At 41.9% G+C, this 14,899-nt stretch overlaps 1 protein-coding gene across 1 annotated transcript in view; it reads left to right on the top strand.

Annotated features, from left to right (window-relative positions):
* adgrb3 (adhesion G protein-coupled receptor B3) overlaps window positions 1-14,899 on the top strand; it is an 870,525-nt gene that overhangs the window by 337,391 nt on the left and 518,235 nt on the right. Inside the window, exon 5 of the mRNA XM_060821286.1 lies at window positions 3,946-4,110. Coding sequence (XP_060677269.1) covers window positions 3,946-4,110 — 165 coding nt within the window. The remainder of the gene's footprint in view (window positions 1-3,945; window positions 4,111-14,899) is intronic.

The raw sequence follows: 14,899 nt of genomic DNA, 5'->3' as shown, positions 1-14,899 counted from the left end.
CACCTACCTTGCACAGCATTGGGATAAATCGATCTTTCATATGCCAGTAGTGTTTCCACATGAGCCCTTTTGCCACTATTAAAGATATGTACACTGGCATTTTTCAATATTCTGTCTTTCAATCACTGTTTATTTCAGCAGAATTGCTGACCCTGACATGGTTCCAAGGGATCATGTTAGTGTAAAAAATATCTGTGTCAGGTTATGTCCTTCAAATTGATCTGTCTCATCTCACATCTTGGCTACAACACACAGGGAAGCTCTTTAATGCTGTACACCTTCCCTACCAGACAATCTCACTTGAAATATGACTGAAAATTTGATATTAAGCACAAAGGATAACTAAATCAAGGATCTCCTGGATGTATGGGGCTGTTGACTGTCATTAAGTTTTACTATTTTTGGCCAAGAGACACCCAGCAAAAGAGAAGTGTACACACCAGATGCAAAGGGCTACTCAGTTGTCTTTCTGGCGATCACAGCAGTCAGCCAGGTCACACAAATAGCTCTGCCAGCTTGGAAGAAAATAAGGAGACTGAAACTGACACTCTCTGGGCTGTAGAGAATGTAAGGACAATCAACTGGAGGTGACCCATGCTGGAAAGGCATGTGTGCATATTTGTGGAGAGAGGGATCGGGTTTCAGAGTGATGCTTTTTTGGGAATAACTCGCCATACTTCACCATTCAGACTGACACATTACTACCACTCAGCTGGGTGAGTTAGAGCTACAGACTGCCAGTCCAAAAGGGAAACAATCCAACAATGGCAGGGCATTACTGCAAGGAAACAGGCTCTGGTTGTGCACACTTCCCATGTTTTTTTCTTATTTCTTGTTGGTTTTAACATCACTTTCACTTAAGCAATAATGACATCTGACTAGAATTGACTAAGAGCATGCTTGGTTAATGCCAAGTTACATTTTAGGTACTGTGTAGGGCTGTCCTCTACTGCTTGAATCATTTTAGCTAATACTGAGGCTAATCAAGTTACTTCCATGTACCTGAGAAAAAACATTGATGTGTGATGCCTTTCACTTGCCCTGTCATATGCAATGGATATGGTTTTGATCACTCTCTGATCACAGTGCGAAGATGGTGGCAGAATAGTTATATCACTGTACTAGTAATTGAGAAGCTGGGGATCTGGAGTCAACTCTTGTTATTGTAGCTGAGAAAATTCAAATAATAAAATCTGAAATACAGAAGTTCTCAAAAACGGTGATTGTAAAATTGTCATTAAAGAAAATTCTGAAGAAGGGCTCGTGCCCGAAACGTCGATTCTCCTGCTCCTTGGATGCTGCCTGACCTGCAGCGCTTTTCCAGCAACACATTTTCAGCTCTGATCTCCAGCATCTGCAGTCCTCACTTTCTCCCATTAAAGAAAATCCATCTAGTTCACTAATGTTGCTTAGGGAAGGAAGCCAGCCCATCCTTATTTGTGACATCAGACCTGCAGCAATGTGGTTGACTCTTAACTGTTGTCTGCAAAAACTGAAAGAACTTCAAAACTCAAAGGCATTGTGAGTGGGTGGCAAATAATGGTCTTGTATGTAGTCATTGCTGACTAGAAGAAGAATATAGAACAATACAGCCAATCAAAATCCTTGTGCTTGTCGAAAAGTTTGATTAATTTCTTGGCCAGACCTGTGCTCACTGAACTCAAGTCCTAACCACCCCACCAACCCTCGCCCTCAACAATTACCTGATTTTCAAGCATTTTGTTCCTACAGCATTGGAATTTAAGTCATAATTCCTTCACCTTCTCCTCCTCATGCTTTGTCTTTGAAAATCTAGTTTCAAAAATGTTTTGTCATACCTCCAATCTTCCAATGCTTATCAGACAATTACCTCTGAACTAACTCTGAACAAGCTGGTATCCCATCACCAAATCATCATTTATTTACACGTCAAGAGTCTTTGACACTGATCCAGCTCCCTCAGAGCCAACTCTCAGAGAGAACAGGATGTCTGACACACTTCTTGTGTGTTAGCCAGGGCTTACGATTTGGACCGGATTAACAGCCAAAATCAAAATCTATGAGGTCCACTTGGCTGACCTTGTTACAATCTCGAAATGTGACATCCTTTAAGCCATATTTCTGGTTAAATGCAAGGCACATCTACAGTATTACTGGGAGAGGAATATTTGACAAACAACAACTTTCTCTATTCTTTAATAGGATGTGGGCACCATAGGCAAGAATCACGGAATTGAATTACAGGGTTGTTATGGTGCAGAAAGAGGCCTTTTGGTCCATTGTGCTTGCACTAGCTCTTCAAACAAGCATCATTCTTAATGCCAATCTCCTGCCTTTTCACCATATCCTTGCACCATATTTCTGTCCACATGATGATCCGATGCTCTCCTGAATGTCTCAATTAAACCTGCCTTCACCACATTTTCAGATCGTGCATTCCATACATTAACTACTCACCGTGTGGAAAAGATTTTCCTCATATCACCCTGCTTCTTTTGCACATCACTTTAAATCTTTGCACCCTTGTTCTTACTCTCGATAATTCAAAGTCTCTTGGCAAGGCCAGTATTTTGTTGCCCATCATGAATTGCTGTTGTAATGAATGGTTTGCTCAACACTTCAGAGAATAGTTAAGAGTAAATCACATTGCTGTGGGTCTGGAATCACTGGTAGGGATGGCTACCTTCCTTCTTTAAAGGATATTTGTGTAGTATGCAGATAGGTTTTTATGATGATCTTATGGCACCATTTAACCATGACTAGCTTTTTGCTTCTATTTTTTTTTTAAATTCCATTTAAATTCTACCAGCTGCCATTTGAAGAGACATTTCCAGATCGAGGCCTTTGAGTTCAAGTCCAGTGATATTACTACTGCACCACCATCTCACACTCAATGGCCCTATTTTGACTATAACGTAATTTATTCTCCCCACTTTTCTATGGTTTTGCAGTGCATAGACCCCTTTACTGTCTGTAAATCCAGACTGAAGTTTTACAGCCAGGCCTCTGTCAATCCGACTTCCCACCCAGGAGGACGATTAATGAGTGACTGCCTCCAGGGATATTTGTTGGTTCTTCCTATTTATCCCTGTGGAGAATTGTTTGGCATTTTAGTGACTGCACAATGAGATTGTAAAGCTCTCCCTTGGGGTAAATAGTTGGTAAAGGCCATAGTTGGCGCTGTAGTCATCTATTATTCATATCTAATTGATGTTAATGTGTGGCCACCAGGAATGATGCCTTTTTCTTAGTTAAATAACAACTTATGACATTTTTAAACAAAGAAATTAGAATTTCTGCCTCTGACGTATGACATTTTTAAACAAAGAAATTAGAATTTCTGCCTTTTACAGCATATACTCATTTAATACAATTCTGTAAAATGTTAACTATTTGACCTATGTGTATTGATTTATATTTACTGTTATTCAGTGTTATTCATATTGAAAGAAGGTTTCAAGTATTCTTCATCATAAAGCTGTCCTTGCTAGGCTTCTCAGACCATACTAAAGAAGTGATTCATTTTTTGTGTTACTTGTTTTATTTTTTCATGTCAGGAGTCTACCTTTCCCTGACTGGGAATAGGTGGAAGATCTGTTCCCAGACCATTGGGAATCCTGGGCTAGAACTGAACATATATACCACACTGAGCTTGTATATTACAGAGGCTTGTGTGAGTCTGCCACTACTTTTCTTCCCCACCATAGGTGCATCTGCATAACGTTTTCCGCCACCTTGATGCATCTTCTGGAAGTGTGACAATGGGGAAATAGCAGACATGGAGCAGTATGTGGTGCAGAATAACAGTAACATGCTGTACACCCCCTAGTACTGATGTATAAGTCTTTCTCACTCTCCACATAATATCTGAGCAGCCTTAAAAACTCACTTTATCTTTTTTGAAACTCTTCTTAAGACTGTTAAACCTAACATCTGCTTTTGCAAACTGCTTTTATTCTGTTGTAGTGCATGGCGTTTGGGAAGATTGGTCACCCTGGAGCTTGTGTTCATTCACTTGCGGCAGAGGTCAAAGGACAAGATCAAGGTCATGCATTTCTCCTCAGTATGGTGGACGGGCTTGTGACGGGCCAGAGTCCCAAACAAAAATCTGCAACATCGCTTTGTGCCCAGGTTAGTGCAGCATCTGGTTATGCAATGGCTTGTGTATTGTACTATCATAGGGTGCAGGCCATTCAGACACTCAACTTCATTGTCCAAGGCTTCATTTAAATGACTCCTGATTGATAAATTGACTTCACCGACCCACAACACATATTACTTGCTTAAATAAAACCTATCAACCTCCACTTTGAAGGTTTCTGTTGTGCTTCCCACTGGCAATTTGAGGCATTACTTCGCTTAGTGGGAAGAGGAGCATTCTGAGATAATCACTGAACAGCCTAAATCAAATTTCTTGGTTATACCCTCATGAATGTTGTAACAAAAATTTGCCTTATAAGTTCTTATGGAAATGTAAAGAACTAAGTGACACTGCATGATAAAAGTCCCAATTCAAGAACTATAATTTATTGCCCAGTAAAGTTAATAGAGAAAAGCTTTTACCTCAGGCGACTTGACTATAGTAGAAGCTTATGGCAAATAACAGAACTGGCATTTGACCGAGAGTCAATATAAAAATAAAGTGCCACAAAGTCAGAAAGGTTTGCACATATGTAATGCTTTTTCATGATTATTCGGTCTCTCAAAATATTTTATAGCCAAAGAAGTTTTTTTGTCATTGTTGTAATGATGCACAACAAACAGTTTAATGATCAAATAATCTGTTTGTGGTGATGTTAATTGTGCGATTGATATCAACTAAGGCAATGAGGGTGAACATGTATCAGGTTTGTATCTGGTGTCCACCCTAAAGAGAGCAGATAGGGCCTCTGTTTGACTGTTTTTCTCATCTGTGAATGATGACATCTCCAGCAGTGCACCTGATCGCCATTTTAAAGGAGGGAATTGAAGGCTTTGGAGAGGGTATAGAAGAGGTTTACCAAGATCTGGGGAGAATCAAACATGGCAAGAAAAAGAGAATGTAACAAAAGAAAAATATGATAAACAGAAGTCCTGTCAGAGAAAATGTATGTTGAAGACATTCAAAGAGATTGCCTTTAGACATGAAATGGTGGCTCAGTGATTAACACTGCTGCCTCACAGTGCCAGGGACCAATCCCACTCTTGGGCAGCTATCTATGTTGAGTTTGTGTGTATTCCCTGTGACTGCAAGTGCCCCGTCTGGGTGCTCTGGTTTCCTCCCACAGTCCAATGATGTGTAGGTTAGGTGGGTTGGTGATGCCAAATTGTCCAAGGATGTGTAGGCTTGGTGGATTGGCCATTGGAAATGCAGGGTTACAGGGGTAGGATTAGTGGGGGCCAGGGGGAGGGGGGGGGGGGTGCGTGGGGAGGTGGTGGATCTGCATGGGATACTGTTTGTGGGGCTGTTGTGCACATGATGGGCCACACCTTAAGCATTTTATTCTACGCTGCCTGGATTAGAGGTTATGAGTTAGAAAAACTTGGGTTGTTTTTTCTGCTGCAGCAGAGGCTGAGGGGAAGCTTAATAGAAGTCTATAAAATTACAAGGTGCATAGGATAGGATTGATAGTTAGAATCTTTTTCCCCAGCATTGAAATGTCTAATACTAGGGGGCATGCATTTAAGGTAAGAAGGGGAAAGTTCAAAGGAGATGTGAGGGATAAGTCATTTACCCAGAGTGATACGAGTCTGAAACACACTGCCACGGTTAGTGGTGGAAGCAGATGCAATAGGGACGTTTAAGGTACTTTTAGATAATCACATGAATATGTAAGGAATGGAGGAATATGGGCCAAGGGCAGACGGAAGGGATTAGTTTAATTTGGCATCATGTTCAGCACAACATATGTGCCCAAGGGCTTGTTCCTGTACTGTACTGTTCTATAGTCTGTGTTCTAAAGCCAGGAACAAGCTATGAATCCAGAGCCTTGCACCTCAGAGGTAAGCATAGTGCCAACTAAGCCGAGCTAGCACCAATGGGGCATAATGATATAAACAAGAGGGTGCAACCAGTACAGAATTAATGAGGCATTTCTTTAAACATTCATTGTTGGAATCACTGGTGAGTTTTAACACCTATCCATAGTTATCAGGAACATTGCAATGTCGGAGCAGGAGAGGGCTATTCTACCACTGTAGCTTGATCTGCTATATTCGATCATGTCTTATCATCTACCTCAACTCCATGTTTCCATATTTTCCCCTTATGCCTCAAAGCCATTAGTATCAAGAAACTACTTATATCTGCACTGAACATACCCAGTGATTGAATCTGGACAGCGCTCTGTGATCGAGAATGCAAAAGATTTATCACCTGCCGACTGAAGAAATTGCTCCTCATCTTAGTCCTAACTCAGTTGTTTGAACCTTATTCTGAGATTATGCTCTCCCCATTCTAGATCCACCCTAACCAGAGAAATACCTTTCCTGCACCCATCCTGCTGATCCCGGTCAGAATCTTGTATGCTTGCTTGAAGTGTTAGTGTAAGGGTTTTCGGACAACATCATAAGAATTGAATACCATCAACTGGACGGTTACCATTTCTAAGCAATTAAGGTAAAATGTGTTGGCGTAGGTCTGGTAAGGATGGCAGAATTCATCCCCTGAAGGGGCATTAGTGAACAGTGAACATTGAGCACTGGAAGCCAGTAGGGAATTGTTAGCATAGTAATAACATTAAGGTCTGAGTAATCCAAAATCTCATACTGAAGCCCTGAGGACTGGAGTTCAACTCCCATTAGGCAGATGGTAATGTTTGAATTCAGTCCATAAAATCTGGAATCAGCTGCTAATTTAATCACTACCACAAAACTAATTGTCATCAAAATTCATCTAGTCCATTGATGCCCTTTAGAGAAATAAATCTACCATCTTGTTTTTTTGGCTCCGGTTGCACAGCAATGTTAATTTGATTTAATCATGGGATTTGACTGTCACTGGCAGAGCCAACATTTAGTAACCATTCCTGACTATCTTTGAGAAGGTGGTGGTGAGCTGTCTTCTTGAACCACTGTAGTCCATATGTTGTCGATAGGCCTAAAGTGGAAGGAGGGAAGGAATTCCAGGATTTTGCCATAGTGACACTGAACGAATGGCCATATATTTCCAAGTCAGGATGTTGAGTAGCTTGAAGGGAAATTTGCAGGTTGTGATGTTCCCATGTATCTGCTGCCCTTGTGCTTCTTGATGGAATTGGTTGTGGGTTTGGAAGGGACCACCTAAAAATCTTTGGTGAATTTCTACTGCTACTGAGCATCAGCAGGGGAAGGATTGAATGTTTTTGGATGTAGTACCAATCAAGTGGACTGTTTTGTTCTGGATGGCATCCAATCTGTTCCAGTTAGCACAGTGTTTATGCTTCCTAACACAATTGAGGATATATTCATCGTTAAGGTGGAACTTCATCTCCACAAGGATGGCGCAGTGATCACTCTTACCAATACTGTCATGTGTCTGCAGCCAGCAGATTAGTGAAGATGAAGCCAGGTACATTCTCCCCTCTTATTGGTTGCCTCACCACCTGCTGCAGATCCTGTCTAGCAGCGATGTTCTTCAGAACATAACCAGCTCAGTCAGTCTTGGTGACATGGTCCCTCCACAAAGAACATTTTGCACTTCTTGCGACCCTCAGTGTTCCTCCAAGAGTTGCTCAGCATTGATGAGTACCAATTCATCAAGCAAAGAAAAACGGTAAGTGGTAATCAGCAGGGGTTTCCTCGTACATGTTTGATCTGATGTCACGAGACATCATGGGGTCCAGAGTCAATGTTAAGGAATCCTACAGTAAAGTTTGTGAGAAGATTTGTAGCTCGAGTGCTCGTTGTTGTGGTTCTGTTCGCCGAGCTGGGAATTTGTGTTGCAGATGTTTCGTCCCCTGTCTAGGTGACATCCTCAGTGCTTGGGAGCCTCCTGTGAAGCACTTCTGTGATGTTTCCTCCAGCATTTATACTAGTTTGTCTCTGTAGATTCCGGTTGTCAGTTCCAGTGGTCGATATATTGGGTCCAGGTCGATGTGCTTATTGATTGAATCTGTGGATGAGTGCCATGCGTCTAGGAATTCCCTGGCTGTTCTCTGTTTGGCTTGTCCTATAATAGTAGTGTTGACCCAGTCGAATTCATGTTGCTTGTCATCTGCGTGTGTGGCTACTAAGGATAGCTGGTCGTGTCGTTTCATGGCTAGTTGGTGTTCATGGATGCAGATCATTAGCTGTCTTCCTGTTTGTCCTACGTAGTGTTTTGTGCAGTCCTTGCATGAGATTTTGTACACTACATTGGTTTTACTCATGTTGGGTATCGGGTCCTGCATTCTGGTGAGTTGTTGTCTGAGAGTGGCTGTTGGTTTGTGTGCTGTTATGAGTCCTAGTGGTCACAGTAGTCTGGCTGTCAGTTCGGAAATGCTCTTGATGTATGGTAGTGTAGGTAGTCCTTTGAATTGCAGCATGTCCTCGTTCCGTTGTCTTTCCCTTAGGCACCTGATGATGAAATTGCGCAAGTATCCATTTTTGGCGAATACATTGTATAGGTGTTCTTCTTCCTCTTTTTGCAGTTCTGGTGTACTGCAGTGTATTGTGGCCCTTTTGAATAGAGTCTTGATGCAACTTCTTTTATGTGTGTTGAGGTGGTTGCTTTCGTAGTTCAGGACTTGTTCTGTGTGTGTGGCTTTCCTGTATACCTTTGTGGTGAATTCTCCGTTAGGTGTTCTCTGTACCATCACGTCTCGGAATGGGAGCTGTTTGTCCTTTTCTTCCTCTCTAGTGAATCGGATTCCTGTGAGTGTGGCGTTGATGATCCGGTGCGTGTTCTCTTTTTGTGTTTCTAATGATTACAAAGGTGTTGTCCACATACCTGACCCAGAGTTTAGGTTGAATTTGCGGAACGACTGTTTGTTCTAATCTTTGCATTACCACTTCTGCTATGAGTCCAGAAATGGTTGAGCCCATGGGTGTGCCGTTGATTTGTTCATATATTTGGTTGTTGAATGTGAAGTGTGTTGTGAGGCACAGTCCAGTAGTTTGAGTATACAGTCTTTGTTGATAGGTTCAACGTCCTGTTCTCTGTTCTGTATGTCCAGCAGGTTGGCTATTGTTTCTCTGGCTAGAGTTTTGTCGATAGATGTGAACAGTGCCATTACATCGAATGAGACAATGGTTTCTTCCTTGTCTTTGTGTATGTTTCTGATGATGTCCAAGAATTCCTGTGTTGACTGTATAAAGTGTCTGGATCCGCTGATCAGGTGTTTCAGTTTCTACTGTAGTTCTTTAGCCAGTTTGTGTGATGGTGTCCCTGGCAGTGATACTATTGGTCTGAGTGGGATTTCTGGTTTGTGCACTTTAGGTAGTCCATAGAATCTGGGGGTGTTGTTGCTTTCAGGTTTCATTCTTTGTAGGTCAAACCTGGATATCTGTCCGTTTTTTGCAGGTTCCTCAGGGTGTTGTTTATCCTATTCGTGAGCTGTGGGGTGGGGTCAAACTCCCTCTTTTGGTAGGTGTTGGTATCTGCAAGTAGTTGTTGCGCTTTTTGGATGTAGTCTGCTTTGTCCAGGATGACCATCATTCTGACTCCATGAACACCAACTAGCCACGAAACAACACAACCAGCTATCCTTAGTAGCCACACGCGCAGATGACAAGCAACATGAATTCGACTGGGACAACACTACTATTATAGGACAAGCCAAACAGAGAACAGCCAGGGAATTCCTAGAGGCATGGCACTCATCCACAGATTCAATCAATAAGCACATCGACCTGGACCCAATATATCGACCACTGAAACGGACAGCTGGAACTGGAAGCGGCAGAGACAAACCACTATAAATGGCGGACAAAACATCACAGAAGTGCTTCACAGGGGACTCCCAAGCACTGAGGATGTCACCTAGACAGGGGACAAAACATCTGCAACACAAATTCCCAGCTCGGCAAACAGAACCACAACAATCCTACAGTAGCCCTCTCACAATTTTATATCACCATGCCGCCACTTCTGCTGAGTCTGTCTTGGCAGTGGGACACGTCATTTCCACAGATAGTGACAGTGGTATCCAGCACATTGTATGTAAGGTATGATTCCGTGAGAATGACTATAATGGGCTTTTGCTTGACTAGTTTATGAGAAGCTCTCCCAACTTTAGCACTGTCCCATATGTTAATAAAGTGAACATTGCCAGGTTAAGAGGATTGTGTTTACTGTTGTCATTTTTCATCCCAAGGTCGATGCCAGGTGCTTTGTCCAGTTTCATCCTTTTCTTGAAATCTTTCTAATGTCTGATAGAACTGAGTGACCTTCTCAGCCATTTCAGGGGACAGTTGAGTTAATCACATTGCTGTAGGTCTGGAGTGACATGTAGGCCAGACTGGGTAAGGAAGGCAGTTTCCTTTCTTAAACAACATTAATGAATCAGATGGATTTTGACAACAATCAACAATTTTTACAACATGGTCATCAGTAGACTTCTAATTCCAAATATTTATTGAATTCAAATTCACCAAATGCTCAAACCCCAGAACATTACCTAGATCTCTAGATTACTGGACCATTGACAATACCACTACTTCATCACCTTCCCCTAAACGCAGTTTATTGTTAAATGCCCTCTGTAATGGTCTATTAGGCCACATGGTTGTGTGCCAAACTATTACATCTAAGAAAAGGAATAAGACCAGGTAGACCACTTGCTACCGATCATTGGAATGGACAATAGCAAACTCTGCTCTCCTGACCCTCCTCTCATTCAAACCTGGGGACTTGAGCAACATTGGGAAAACTGTCCCACAGATAGGGGGCACCTACATAATCATACTTGCAGAATTATACCTTCAAGACAATATCCCAGTCGTTACCATCACTATCCCTGGGCATGTCCTGTGCACCGACAGGATAGATCCCCAGAGGTGGTGGTACATTGATATACAGTCAGGAAAATGCTTCCTAGGAGTTCTCAATATTGACTTCAAATGCTATAAAATCTCATGGCATTAGCTTAAACATGGACAAGGAAACCCCCTGCTGAATACTACCTTGACTGCACCTCCCAGATCCATCTTGGCACAGAAATCAGTACTCCTTCATGTTGAGTATCTGTTAGAGATTTGGAGGAAATGCCAATGGTGGCAGGGATGCAGAATGTACCCTGGATTGAGGTTTCAATATCCATGACCAGAAATGGCTCTGTAGTACCATTATTGATCGAGCTTCCACTTCTTGAAGGGCATTCCAATTAGACTAGGTCTGTGAGAGCTATTCTGAAAATGAGCAAGAGAGAATAATCCAATTACATTTATTCTCACCAATCTGCCTACCATAGATTCATCTGTTTATGACAGTATCAGTAAGAATGACCACCACACAAAGTCCTTTTACAGTTAAAGTTTTACTTCTGATCAAGAATACCCTCCATAATGTTGTGTGCCACTATCAGCATGCTAAATGGGACAGACTTTGAACAACTGAAGACTGGACATCCATGAGGATGTCAGTAATAGCAGAAATGTCCTCCAGCTGAATCTGCAAGCTCACAGCCAGCATATGCCCCACTCTGCTTTTACCATCCAAGGAGGGCAGGTCAGGAGCAGCACTGGATATGTCTAAAAATGAAGGGTCAGGCTGGTGAAGCTACTTCACAGGACCGCTTATGGAGCCAGTTATGATTTGGAGGTGTTGGTGTTGGACTAGAGTGCACAAAGTTAAAAATCACACAACACCAGGTCCCACAGGTTTATTTGGAAGCATTAGTTTTTGAGGTGCTGCCTCTTCATCAGGTGGTTGATGAAGAGGCAGGGCTCCAAAAGCTAGTGCTTCCAAATAAACCTGTGGGACTATAACCTAGTGTTGTGTGATTTTAAAGTTTATGCAGCTAGTGACAGATAAAACTAAGTGATTCCACAGCCAATGGATCAGATCTATGCTCTGCAGCCTTGCCTCATCCAGTCATAAATCAAAATGGATAATTAAACAATTAGAGGCTGCTACACAAATACCCCTGTTCTCAATGATGGGGGACCCAACACATCATTGCAAAAGATAAAGCTAAATCATTCGCAACAATCTTCAGCCAGAAATTTCAAGTGGATGATCCATCTCAGCCTCTTTCAGAAGTCTCCAGTATCACGTGTTACTTTTCAACCAATTCGATTCACTCTATGTGATATCAATAAATGGCTAAAGGCTCTAAATGCTACAGAAGCTTTGGACACTGAAAACATTTTGGCAATATTCTCAAGATTCGTGGTCCAGAGCACTGCTCCAGTGCAATTACACACTGGTTTTACCTGGCAATCTCACAAATTGATTAGTTACGTCTTGTACACAAAAAGCAGGATAAATCCAACTAGTCAATTATTGCCTCATTAGACTGTTCTCCATCATTAGTAAAGGGATGAAGCATCAACATGATGCCAGCAACACCTACATTCCATGACTGAATAAAAAAACCAGTCAAGCCTTTACTAATTGTCTTTCAGTTTCATGGTCACATTCACTGATGTCAGTTTTGCATTTCCACTGTTTTTGAAGCATTCCTGTTTGGCCATAATGTAAAGCTGCACAGAATAGTCATAAAACTAAGCATTATATAGAGGAGATGGGGGGAGGGGATACTAAACGAGTCTTTTGCATCTGTGTTGACTGTGGAGAAGGAAATGGAAGATATCAAATGTAACAAAATATATGGTGATATCTTGAAAAATGTCCATACTACAGAGGAGGGGCATTGAATGTCTTAAAATGCATAAAAGTGGATAAATCCCAAGGACCTGATCAGGTGTACCCGAGAACTCTGTGGGAATCTAGGGAAAGGATTGCTGGGCCCCTCGTTGAGATATTTGTATCATCGATAGTCACAGGTGAGGTGCCGAAAGACTGGAGGTTGGCTCATGTGGTGCCACTGTTTAAGAAAGATAGTAAGGACAAGCCAGCGAACTATAGACCAGTGAGCCTGACATCAGTGGTGGGCAAGTTGATGAGGGAATCCTGAGGGACAGGATATACATGTATTTGGAAAGACAAGGACTGATTAGAAATAGTCAACATTGCTTTGTGAATGGGAAATCATGTCTCACAAACCTGATAGGGTTTTTTGAAGAAATAACAAAGTAGATTGATGAGGGCAGAGCGGTAGACATGAACTATGTGGACTTCAGTAAGGCGTTCAGCAAGGTTCACCATGGGAGACTGGTTAGCAAGGTTAGATCTCATGGAATACAGGAATATAGAACTGGCTCAAAGGTAGAAGACAGACGGTGGTGATGGAGGATTGCTTTTCAGACTGGAGGCCTGTATCAGTGGAGTGCCATAATGATCGGTGCTGGGTCCACTACTTTTCATCATTTATATAAATGATTTGGATATTAGCAGAAAAAGGTATAGTTAATAAGTTTGCAGATTACACCAAAATTAGAGGTGTCATGGACAGTGAAGAAGGTTACCTCAGATTACAACAGGATCTTGATCAGATGGGCCAATGGGCTGAAGAGTGGCAGATGGAGTTTAATTTAGATAAATGTGAGGTGCTGCATTTTGGGAAAGCAAATCTTAGCAGGACTTATACACTGAATGGTAAAATCCAAGGGACTGTTGCTGAACAAAGAGACCTTGGAGTACAGGTTCATAGCTCCTTGAAATCTCAGGGAGATAGGATAGTGAAGAATGTGTTTGGTATTGGTCAGAATATTGAGTACAGGAATTGGGACGTCATGTTGCGGTTGTACAGGACATTGGTTAGGCCACTGTTGGAATGTTACGTGCAATTTTGGTCTCCCTTCCTATCAGAAGGATGTTGTGAAACTTGAGAGGGTTCAGAGGAGATGTACAAGGAATTTGCGTGGTTGGAGGATTTGAGCTACAGGGAGAGGCTAAATCACCTGGGATTATTTTCCCCGGAGTGTTGGAAGCAGAGGGGTGACCTTATAGAGGTTTATAAAATCATGAGGGGCATGGATAAGATAAATAGAAAAAGTCTTTTCCCTGGGGTGGGGGAGTCCAGAAATAGAGGGCATAAGTTTAGGGTGAGAGGGGAAAGACATTAAAGAGACTAAGGGACAACCCTTTCACACAGAGGGTGGTGTCTGTATGGAATGAGCTACCAGAGGGAGTGGTGGAGGCTAATACAATTGCAACATTTAAAAGTCATCTGGACAGGTATATTAATAGGAATGCTTTGGAGGGATATGGGCCAGCGGCTGGCAAATGGGACTAGATTGAGTTGGGATATCTGGTCAGTATGGACAAATTGGACCAAAGGCTCTGTTTTTATGCTGTACACCTCTATGACTCTATGATTGTACTCATCATGTCTGATAACTCATTGTTTGAAGCATCCGGAGACATTTTGGAACAACCAAGGAATGAAATGAATGTAATTTGTTGATGTTTGTTAACTAGATTAATTAATACCAATCGAAGACAAAAGGAGCATATGATAAAATCCCAGTAGGTAAACTACATGTCATCTGGCATTCCTGGAAAAGGAATGTAAGAGGGTGGCACTGTGACAGAAATCTGAGCTAGATTCCTACTGTCGGGTTAACCTGTTTTAGTGAATTTCTGGCTCTTCTCATTTTAAGTATTCATGCGATCCAAGTTGTGAATTATTGGAGTGCAGAAGAAAATCTCCTGAAATACTCCAGAAGATATCTACTCCTGAAACAATACGGGCAAATGAGAAAACAAAAAAATACTTTTGCTATTAAGACCTAGTTATATTTTTGTTGTTGAGAGGGAGGTGAAATTCACATTTGCATCAGGTTGTTGGTTTGCTCGCTGAGCTGGTGGGTTTATCCTCAGATGTTTTGTCACTGAGCCTCTGGTGAAGTGCTATGTTCTGACCTGCTTGCTATTTATGGGTCTTGGTTTCTTCTGGTGGGTGGTATAATTTCCCGT

This window comes from Hemiscyllium ocellatum, chromosome 3 (genome assembly GCF_020745735.1).
Source record: "Hemiscyllium ocellatum isolate sHemOce1 chromosome 3, sHemOce1.pat.X.cur, whole genome shotgun sequence".
NCBI classification, from domain to species: Eukaryota; Metazoa; Chordata; class Chondrichthyes; order Orectolobiformes; family Hemiscylliidae; genus Hemiscyllium; species Hemiscyllium ocellatum.
Note: the sequence above shows the minus strand (reverse complement) of the source record. Positions and strands in the feature narration are given on the sequence as shown.